At 40.6% G+C, this 11631-nt stretch overlaps 1 protein-coding gene across 1 annotated transcript in view; it reads right to left on the reverse strand.

Annotated features, from left to right (window-relative positions):
- FLT3 (fms related tyrosine kinase 3) overlaps positions 1-11383 on the reverse strand; it is a 125371-nt gene extending 113988 nt beyond the window's left edge. Inside the window, exon 1 of the mRNA XM_019525605.1 lies at positions 11288-11383. Within this exon, the coding sequence (XP_019381150.1) occupies positions 11288-11342 (55 nt within the window). The 5' untranslated portion in view covers positions 11343-11383. The remainder of the gene's footprint in view (positions 1-11287) is intronic.
- Between the last annotated feature and the right edge of the window lie 248 nt (positions 11384-11631).

The following is an 11631-nucleotide window of genomic DNA, read 5'->3' on the forward strand; positions in this document are numbered from 1 at the left end:
AAAGACTGGGGGGAGGGGTTGGGGGGGGTCCCCAGCAGCCAATCAAAGCATGCAAAAGCGGAAGTCCCACCATGGCACTTCTGGTTTTGCCACCACGACCCAAGTCCCACCTAGGGGACATGTCCCACCGGTTGAGAAACCCTGTTATAACCCATTTTTTCTGGAGCACTCTGCACCCCTTAGATTGCAAGAGAACAAAGCCAGAGAGATATGGTTACAGAGAATGGCAAAAAAAATCAGGTCCTTGTTCCAGCAACTTACTGATAGAAGCATGTTTCGTTATCTCCTGGTGCACCCTAGAGCCTCATCCTCCTTTCCTACTGCCCTTACTGAAGCGAGTCTACTGCAAGGCAGGAGAAGAAAACACTACAAGATCTGCCCCCCACCGCCCCCTCCCAGCTGGGCTCTCCTGGCTACTACACTTGTGAGATGGCTTCTGTAGTGTGAGAAATAAAAATTGGGAAAAAGAATCAAGTTTCAGGATGGACACAGGTTTATAGCACCAGGGAGGCTCAGGAATGCAGGCTGTGACACAGGCTTGAGAGCCTCCATGTGAAACATCCACCCCCAAAAGAGATCTTTTTCCTACAACTCTGGCTCCTGGCTTCTTATTTTTAAAGAAACAGCCAGCACCAGAAATTAAGGCAGTGAGGAAAAAGAATGGGTTGATGCAGAAGAGCAGCAAATGGAGAGGAGGAGCAGCTACAGAAAGAGCCCTTGTTACAGGGGAAGGAGAGAATGAACCCAATCTATGTGGGACACACATTGCTGGGCAAGGGAGGAGCATCACAGGGAACAAATCCTGGGGGAAGTTGCTACCACAGGTTATGTCCACAAGTATTGGGTTATTCAGGGACCCCATAGGATTGTATGGTGAGGAACAGTGTGGGGGCTTCTGTAGGAAACTTAGACTCTCCTCCTTGCCTCAGCAATCCCCTCAGGTGGGGCAGGTCACAGGTAAAAGGGGCATGTAGGTCAGGGCAGAGAAGCTGCTGAAGGTTTTCCTTGCTCTGGGCTGCTGGACAACTTCATAGGGAATAATGGACAACTGACATTAGCTGAAGAAGGATAAGGGATGAAAGGATATAAACAAAATCTTAGCTTACTTTGGTCTTCCCAGAGAAGAACCAAATCATAGAATCATAGATTCACAGAAGTAGGGTTGGAAGGGACCTTGTAGATCTTCAAGTCTGACCCCTTGCCTGGGCAGGAGAAAAAACTCGGACCAAATGAGTCCAGCCAGCTAGACACCAAGCCTCCTCTTAAAGACCGCCAGGGTAGAAGCCAACACCACTTCCCTTGGAAGTTGGTTCCAGATCCTAGCCGCCGTGACCGTGAAGTAGTTCTAAAAGTTGTAAAAACTCCATTGTTCCAGGGAAACGTAACCATTGTCAGGGGCCATCACCACATAGCATTTGTTCTGTGCTACAGGATGATACATTATTTGCACAACACTGTAAACAATCAAGTTAGATGCCATGAAGCTGCTAATGAAGTTAGAGTAGCCTGGGACTAATAATGTTCAGCAGCATACAAGCATCAGGGTTTAATCAAGCTCATTAATCATAATTAGTTGACATATTACTGAGTTTGATTTATGCTGGTCTATGCCAGGCAGTTACAGTAAATATTGTGTTATCTAACTTGATTGATCACAGCCATGTTCCAGCATGACTGAGTTTTGAAATACAGTCAAATCCATGGAGTGAGAGAGGCAGTCTCTCAGGGAAATCAGGATCATCCCAAGGACATCTTGGCAGATGAGCACACTGAAACTTTTCATTTGAACCATTATGAAACAATAAGCCAACAAAAAGAGTGAAGCATGGGGTGATATGATCTTGAGAGTCTGTTCTACTAAATAAATACACTGCTATGTTCTGAACAAAAAAATAATACACACACACATTTATACACACATATATACATAAACATGACTACATCTGTTTTCTTCCTGGATGCAGTGCAATGAGACCTTCCTTATTTTTTTTTAAGCAATGTAATTCTTTTTTTCATCCTTTTAGGTAGTTTTCATTCAGGACTCTCCCTACCACTTCCTTTACCTGGAATGATCTACAACATTTAGGGTGCATCTACACGTCACCCTCCAGTGATGTAGGACATGCCACATCACTGTATCGTGTGCTATAGAGACGTAGCAATCACATGGGTCTACGTGTGATCACCAGCTACGTCACCATAGCAGCGCACTCCCTGGATATAGTGCACTGCTATGGCAATGTAGCGGCAAAATCTAACCATTCACTGTGCACACGGTGCAGAAACCACCTGTGCTGAGCTGCGTTTTACTACTTCCAAAAGGAAGTAGTACAGCATGGCGCTGTAGCAACGTTGCCATATGGCAACATGTAGATGCACCCATAATGTCTTCTCAGCTCATCTGGTTTTACCTACTATATTAGTTCTGAGAAACTTCCCCCAGACATGCAGGTTATACTTGAAAATACAATACTTTTCTTCTAGTGGACTTTAAATTCCATCCCCCAGCTCCTGAACTAGGCCACCTTCTTGTTGCTTTACTTCACTGGTGCTTATACATATGGGTGTGTGTGTGTGGGGGGGGGTGTTTTAATTAGAGTGGACCCCAAAGACCCTCTAATTAAAGTGTTGCAGTGTCCTGTGTATTAAACCCCCTTACATTTAAAAATGACTACAGGACACTTTAACTAAAGCTCATTCAATGAGCTTTAGTTAAAGTGCCTCAGTGGCCATTTTTAAACCCGCAGGGGCTTACATACGTGATGTGGCAGCAATGCCAGAGTGCTCTAATTAGAACATGGACCAGACTCAGTTGGGTCTGCTCTGATGCATTCTAATTAGAAAGCATCAGAGCATGTGTATAGGCACCCAAATTTGTTCTTTACTGCTCAGAGAGATAAAGCAGAGAGAGGGAAGTGGAGCAGTAACAGCTCAACCCTGCACTTAAAGGTATCTCAAGGACAGAGTGTGTTGGCTTTGTGGAGCCTGGTGGGAGGAAGAGGCAGGGAGATGCATCTTATTGTTGCTTCATAAAGGGACTAGTTTGCAGACCTAACTGCTATGTGCTTCATATCAGACATGCTGTTCGGCCTGAAAGTTTGCCCCTATCCCTGCTGGGGGAACCACTGGCAGTGCCTCCTCTTACCACTAGGTGGAGCTCCTGCCCTGCCTCTGCAAGAAGGCGTTGAGATGGCAGGAAATCTCCCTCCATTTTCTTCCTAAGTTTCTGCAGAACTGAGCTTGGTGTCTGATAATGCAGCCTTCTCATCATTCAGTATAACAGCTAGCTCACTAATGAGTTTAAAAATAAACAGCATTATACAGTGTCTCTATTCTGAGATTGTGGGCTAGATAATACTTCTACAATTCTCTTGCAGTCAGGGACAACTGTCTTCCATGACTGTCTTACCTGTGGTTCCAAAGTTAGCTGATGAGGCTGATCTGGGATCAAAAGACACTGTTGCAACTCGGGCACATGTTCCCATGTGGGATGGGTGGCTTCAGATTCTTGATTTGGTGTATGACATACTGTTTCTGCCGCTCCCACTTTTCCAAGTGAATCAAAGTATATCTACTTAGTTTAATTTACACCCCTTTTTAGCTCTTCACATATCAGTAAAACCAGTATTCATTCCCCCCCCACATTATTAGTCAAATTCAGCTCCAGAAAATGCAGGTGTTACTCATCTATTCCAAAGGTGACATATGGGATGGGATCCTGGCCCTTTTAATGTCAATGGGAATTTTGCCATCAAATTTGGGAGTGGGGAGGACAGAATTTCATCTCTCTCTGCTAAATTTGATCTATTTGAATTATATCATTAACTCAATATGCACAATATACTATACAGTCTATTAACAAACTCTCTTTGTACATTTTCTTTATAGAACTTGCTTCAGACCGAAGAATGTGCACTGAATATTTATTTCTTTGTTTAAAATATGTCTTCATCCCTTTGAAATATACCTCAACCTTTTAATTTATGGACTGTTTCACAGCTCACAACTAACTTAACCAGTTCTCTTTTTAATTGCAACCTAAGGAACTGTATTCTATTTTTACTTATAAAGGTGACAGTAACAAAAGTTATTTGGAAACTCGTAAGCTTCAGCTACACAATTAAATAAAATCACTGACTATGCAAAAAAGCAGTCTCATTAAATAGGTCATACTATGTAAAGCAATATTCCATATTGAGGGTTCTGGACACTACCATTATATAAACATTGCATCATCAGACAATTATTGTAAAGTCTGTAATCCAGAACTGTTCCTAATGTTCTTTTCCACGGTGATGTTCTTGACTTGCAGGTCGACATTAAACAATCTCTGTTTTTCCATGAAAAAGTCTTAGGCTTAAAATATTAACCCTTTGTGGAGAGCTGAACTAGAATTTTGACTCAGCTTAATCATTTGTGAAGAAACAAGAACTATTATTTTTAGAGCAAGGGCAAACATTCCAAATTCTGCAACATGTCAGCAAAAAACATTTCAGTGTATTAATTTCCAACATATTCTAGACTCTCCCATCCTGGTCTTCAAGAAATGCTCAATGAGTTCACTGCACAAAATAAACATGGCTGTCCATGTCCAATTTGTTCAGTCCATTATGCATTCATTTAGGCCAGAATCTAAAAGATTTTATCTCAGACGATATGGAGGAAAACTAACAGCTCTGGTCTGCTCCAGGAGCATCACTTCCAGAGTTTCACCCATAACAACACGGCTGCCATACCTAGAATCAATGTTTTGCTCATAAATCCATTTTCAGGGTTCATGAAATGTCTCACTGGCTGTTCTTTGCCACCAGCCTAACAGTAGCTGCAAGGAGGAGGAATTTAGTCTTCATTCACTTCATCTCATCAGTCTTAACTCATTATCAGTCTTCTCCTCCTGGCCACCTTTTCCCAGACTTTGGCCTCAACCAATCAGCTCCCTAGTCTGATGTATTTTTAGTATACATCTCAGTTTTCATTTTGTAGCACGATAGTACCTTTTTATTGCTACTTTTTTTTTTTACTTAGAAAGGCTATTTTGTGACTAAATATCAGCTTCCACTTGACCAGCGTCAAAATCATTTTGGGATTTTAGTGAAATTATGCTATTCTGGGATTTTCTATATTTGGTTTTTCAACAGGACATCTGGATGTGGGACAGGACACCTGGTTCCTATTCCTGCCCTGTGAATCCATGAATAAGTAGCTTTATCTCTCTATTCCACAATTTCTCTTTCTAGTAACACGAGGGCAATGATAATATAAAGTCCAATGGGAAATTTGCATGGGGAGCTCCAACTAGCACTTAATTTGCTCTCTATCTCAGATTCCTGTTTTATCATTCCTGTCTCCTAAGCTTCTTTTTCCCATTGACTGGATACAAAAGTTTTTTTCTGTTGGTTTATTTTTTTAAATATAGCTTTCAATTCTTCTGCTCAGATTTCTGACCTCCCCTGTACCTGGAACTGCTATACTTCTGGTAATAGTAGCTAATCTTAATGAAAGGCTATATATGTTTGTGATCAACTCATCTACTTCATAAGTGATTTCTTTCAAAACTTTTGAATAAATACTATGTGGCCCTAATGACTCTTTTTTTTCCCCCACAAGGATCATTTCTACCATTTCAGTCTCTGATGGTAACTAATTTTTATTACCTGCTAAAAGTAAGAATGTAACTCCTTAACACCTCTGGTGATGAAGACTGAAAATAAATATAATATTTAGCTTTTCTGCTCTGCCTTTCCCCTCCCTACCTGTTTCCTTTACTCAATGGTAATCCAAATTAATCTAGATTTGAATCTATACCAAAGTGCAGAATCAGGGCTGATACATTCTTTGTTTCCTAACCTCAGTTTGCTTTTCATCTTACCATGATATCTTCGTTTCAGTTGGTCGTTCTATATTTTAAATCACATAGTGTAAATTTCTCCAGTTATATATTCTATATCTAAAAGTTGGTTGCTTATCATGGTCCTATTTAAATAAGTAAGCTCCTATTGGATATGTTAGGCCCATGGGCCAAGCTCCAGCCGTGACCTGTGTGCAAGCATTCTTTCATGCTGAAAGACCCCTGAAGTCTCTGCTCTTACAGAAGGGGTTTGTAATCCTCTCCCTTTCTACCCATTGAATGTAAGTGACAGCTATATATTTAGTGGGTGTTTAAGTGCAGAAACACCTGTGGTGTATGGCTAGGAATTGATACATGGATGTGACATCAAAAAGGGCTATGTGGCATTGTACCATCGGTGTTCTAGACCATGCTGTAACAGTAAGGACCTCTCTTACATAAAACCTTGTAATTTACAGAGTTTGAAAACAGAGCAGTTTTATGAACCTACAAATCTCAATTAATACTGTAATAATTTGGCACTGATATTAAAAGGACTAAGAAATATTATTCGTGTTGGCCTGAAGAGTTCAGCTGATGTCAGTGGAACTACTGACTAACTTTTCCTGAGTAACAGGTACCCATGTCAGCCACAAGATCAGGCCCTGAATACCTTGCCTCCAAACAGAAAATGTTCTACACAAAAGAGAAATGAAAATGCAAGAATATATGTTGAGGACACCAGCTGAAGAAATGATACTGTTTGTCATCCATGTACTGTAACACTTCCCCTTTGAATTAAAAAAATCATTTCCACAATTAGAGAGTTTACTTGTCCACTGTTTGGAGGGGGATGTGAAGGGGAGCCTTTCAGCATATTAAGCATTAAGCTACAAAGTATAAAAGAGGTAAAAAAATAAAATAAAAAAATCCTTTATTTGGTACTAACGTACCACTGTATCTCATCACTTGTACTAGTGAGCAAGGTCAACAGGGGAAAATAATTATTATACCATGGTTTTAGAAATGTAAAATGAAAAATGTTTGCACCTCAAGGAATGCTCTGTAACTCAGTACATATTTATATTAAGACTTGTGCATCAGAAGCTTACTTATACAATCAAATGTGTCTTATAGAAAAAACAGTAGCTATTGTTGTGCTATTAAAACACTAGTGTGGCTAAGCACCAAAGTCATCACTTCGGGGGTTTTCCTGCTTCTCTTTTTCTTTCTTTTTTTATGCAGCATGTTTTCCAATAAGATAACCTAGAAAGATAGCTATAAATCTTCTTTCTCCCCCAGTACCTGGATCTGAGTTGAATGAAAGACAGTACATAGCATGTACTCTTTCTGTTTTTTAACCTTAACTTCTATGTAATGTATCAGGGGAAAAAAGATTTTATCCTTCAAACATTATGTCCTCATAAGAGCTGGCAGTTTAAAGGATTCTGTTCTCATTTTACCCATGACAGACAAAAACGGAGTCCCTGATCCAGTGTTTTGCATTGTGTTCAGCAGCATAACAAAGGGAGGGGGCAGCTGAGGCACCAGCCCTGGGTGATGATGACCCCAAGGGAGGTGCAAAAATAGCAGCGGCTGCATTGATGGCCCAGTGGTTGCTGGCAGCAGTGCAGCCACTACTGATGCTGCCCTGTGCCCCACTGCTACTCAGGGCACTCAAGCATCAAGTTACACCTCAGATAGTGTTTCTGTTTGATTTATCATAACCTCTTCTTGGTCAAGCAGCAGAGGAATAGTCTTGAGTGCAAAATGAATCAAGATCCGCGTCTTCCTGGTGTTTTGGATCCTGACCTGATTTTGCTGGGTTCTCACTTCCCTATTAAAAACTGTGCACTTACTGGAACTCTAAAGTCCTTGTTCTCTTCTATTGTTTTCTTATGAGCCTGCAATAGCTTGATGGTCTACTGTTACCACTCATGCTCTTCCACTGTTTTTGTATTCAGGATCTTTTTTTTACACAGCCAGTCCTTCCAACTGGATTTTGCAATAAAGTTATCCCTGCTCTCACCACATCACTAGATTTTTCAGTTAATATTTCCCTCAGGATTTTAAGGAAATCTTCTCAATTGCATCAGCTTCCCAGAGCAAAAGAGCAGCTAGTAGTGACCAAACTATAGTTTTTTTATGTTTTAAATTTATGTCTGTTGAAAGTTATAGTCTGCAAGATCTGTGTATACAAATAGGTTAGTTTGTTATTTTGAGCCTTGCTTCTGCACTGGCATATGCCATCTTGCTTTGATAATGGAAAGTCCTTGCTCAGAGGAATTTAACAAATCTGTAATCTCACTTCACTGAGGCATCCACAGATGTTGAGATCAGAGCTAGCTGTGCATTTCTAGCTTCCAAAGTTGGGCAAACTATAGCAATCTCAAAAACAGGAAAAGCATGGCAAGGTCCATCTTCAAGAGACATACAACAAGAGTAAGTTAAATTCCATTCTATTCCATTGCAAAACACTGAATAATCCTTTTAACCTCAAAAGTCTTCATATCAAAAGCAGTATTGCTACCTATTAATCTATAAAAAGGGGTTGGGTTTGGTTGGGTTGGCGTGGATACTAACGTACACGGTTGGCAGCCCAGAAGTCACAAATTTGGGCAAAGCGCTCATGGTACAGCCTTGTCAGATTCTAACAAATCTGTGAATTCTGTTAAATACCTTGTCACACAAGGACATGAAAAAAAGGAAAGGAAGTCTATAAAGGATTTGGCAACTCATGAGAAAATGAAAGATACACTACAATTCACCAGTCTGATGTGTTTCACCAGGTAAATATAGCAGGTACTAGTCACATGCAAAGATTTTGCTTAGTTTGCCTAAGAGCTTTAATGTGGTTCACGAGAGAGTTTATAGCCAGGATAAAACTTGATTCTCTTTGTTGGATGTTCACTGATTTAGCATTTCTGGCAGCAGTATGGTTCTGTGTCTGAACATGCTGTGGAATGTGTTATTGGTAGGTTTGTAAGAAGATAATCTTTGTGTTGCAGTGGGACTGAAAATTCAGAAGAAAGCTAGCTCTTAAGCTTCTTCTCTGTTATCTGTTTAAAAAGCAGAAATGAATTCTCCATTCTCAGGAGAATTCATTTCTGGTACTCCAGTCGCATTTCTGGCACACTTGAGCTTTGTGTTCTATGTGTTCTCTGATTTGAGTTACTGCCTCTTAGCTTTTATGCAGTCAGACAAATTGCAGTCTGGTCTAGAGCCTGTTAAGGCATGAACTTGCTGTCCTTACTCAAGTAAAATTTCCCTCGGCTTCATTGCAGGATTGTAACCTAAGCCAGAAACTCATAACTGGATTTCTCTACTTTGTCCTGAAACTGTAGGACTCTGCAGGACTGGAATAGACTGGAATAGCTGTGGTAGAAACTGAATGTTACACAGATAAATGAAACAAGCCAATTTGTTACAGGAAGAATGCACCTTCTTGAGGGCCAGCACAAGCACCACTTCCATATAAATAATCTTCTCAACTGGGGCACCATGGAGAGGTCTGTTGGTAAAGCTACAAGAAACCACTTCAGTTTGACACTAGAGACGGCCTCAAGGTCAGCGATTATGCATCTCCATAAGTGATACACAGGGGCAGAGGATGCATTTCCAACCATAACCTAAAGTATGAGGTTGAGGAAGGGAGCTGGATTCCATCACCTCCCTGTACTTTACCAGCAGGGTTTGTGAAAGTAAGGTTTATTTTAACGCTAGATAAATTAGCTGTAAACACAGACATCTCATCTGGTGAGGATAACCAGAAAAACCGTAAGAGAAACAAACAAGCGCTGGTTTATAAAGTTGCCAGGATCTCTCTCCATACTATTGATACTTGACTTTTGCAGCAATAAACATGGTTTGTGCTGAGATTTTTACAACTGCAGACCTATAAGTAAAGATAGAGAGGGAGCCTTAACTCTGTGTAGTCTTACTCTTCTCAGTTCTGGAAAGTTTCAATGTAGTTTTTCTTTTTCTGGATAAGTGCATGGTTTTCTCCTGACAATATTATATCAGTTGGATAAAGTCTGTTAACCTAGGATCTGCTACATTACTTGTGTTCAGTTCACATCTTAGTGTAATAATGAAGAACCTTGACAATCTCAGGGAAAATGTTACTTCATTTGTAAGAATTTCAGTATCTCTCATTAAACCCGTAAACAGTTGTATTAAAAAAAGTGTATGTACAAGTGTATGAAGCCTGTAATTCCCATAGAAATGACAGGGCTTCTGATTTCTGCTATGTTTCTGAATGGCTAAATCAAACATCTCCACAATGAGCAGCAATACAACCAAGGACAACGGTCCTCTTGTCCCCACGCTTTGTCTGTTTAGAAGGTTAGCTCTTCAGGGCAGGTCTGCCTTTGTGCAATACTTAGCACAAGGTGGCCCTGATCTCAGCACTGTTGTAATACAGACTATGATAATTAATGCTCACTTTTCAGTGGGCCATTTAAGACTATCACAGTTGCTTGTTTAGATCCTTTGATTTCTAAGAAGAAAATGCACCAAAATACATCTTTGACAGGATATGTTTCAGTAGCAGTTTCATTAGAGTCAATTGAAGCAGGATATCATAAAAGAATAGTTTTTATTCCTACTCCATCTTCCCTCCAAAGATCTCAAAATCAGGGCTTTACAAACACGGATGAGGATCTCTAATAACAGTTCTGTGAGGTATTCAAAAGTTGTTATCCCTTGGTGAATTTAAGCCACAAAGTGACTTTCCCAGTCATATATGGAAGTCAGAACCCCACTCCCCCATTAGTTTTCAGTCCTGATTTTTTAACAAACTACATGCTTACTCCAGCAAGCAGCTTATTTTAGAGTCAAAGGAAAATACCTCAATGGGCATCTTATTCACAATAACTGTAGTATCCATTTCTCCTAATTGCTAAATCTTTACGAATTTGTACATTCTTAGGGAAACCGAGTCATGAAAAGTAGAGTGTCATCATAGCAATGAACAAACCAGAAACATTTGTTATTCCATTTTCATCATTGAACAAAACTTACCTACCCAATATAACAGCAAAAAATGCACAGATTCACTATTAGAGTGTATTGCCAGGGTATTCCATAGGAAAGTTCTCTAAAAAATTGCTTTTATATTGCCTAAGACAATCAGGGTAGGTCAACATTAACATTCTTTACACTGGAAAACAACAACTAAAACATTAGTTTGAACTCCTCCTCCCTCTCCCCTTTATATATATGGATGCAAAAGCCTAAAGGGACTAGGGAAGGTAGGAGACACAGGAGGTGTACAAGAGAGATAAGAGAGAGTAGCATCCAAGAAAGAGAAAGGAAAAGTGAGAAAGAGAAGGAGAAGAAAAAGAGCCGAAAAAGAGGGAAAGAGAAGAAAAGAATGAGGGGAGAAAGTTGGAATGTAGGAACGAGAAAGGACGCAGTAGTAAGGGAGGAGAGGAGACTGTATACTGTATACGCCCTTACCAAGCAACCAAAGTGGGTTTCTGCTAGCACAGGTGCCGGACTGGTGTGCACTCATGGTCGATGGTACTGGAGGCTGCCCTGCTGGACTGAAGTCTGCAGTCCCGAGACCCTAGTGAGTGAAACGAGTGCTGCAGGTGGCTCTCAAGGCATACGTCACTGAACCACAATAAAACCACTTCTTCAAAAAACTGAGGGCCCAAGGACGTGTTCAGCCGAGACCAAACCTGAAGGAAACGGCTGTACAAGGGAGAGAATAAGAGGCCTCTTTTGGGGTCAGGGAACCTCTTCCTTCTGCTGTCAGGATCATTGCAGAAAGAGCTGTATTACGCAAGCCAGACTAGGTA

The sequence above is a fragment of the Gavialis gangeticus genome, unplaced genomic scaffold (genome assembly GCF_001723915.1).
Source record: "Gavialis gangeticus isolate Ggan-Ray unplaced genomic scaffold, GavGan_comp1, whole genome shotgun sequence".
Classification (NCBI taxonomy): Eukaryota; Metazoa; Chordata; order Crocodylia; family Gavialidae; genus Gavialis; species Gavialis gangeticus.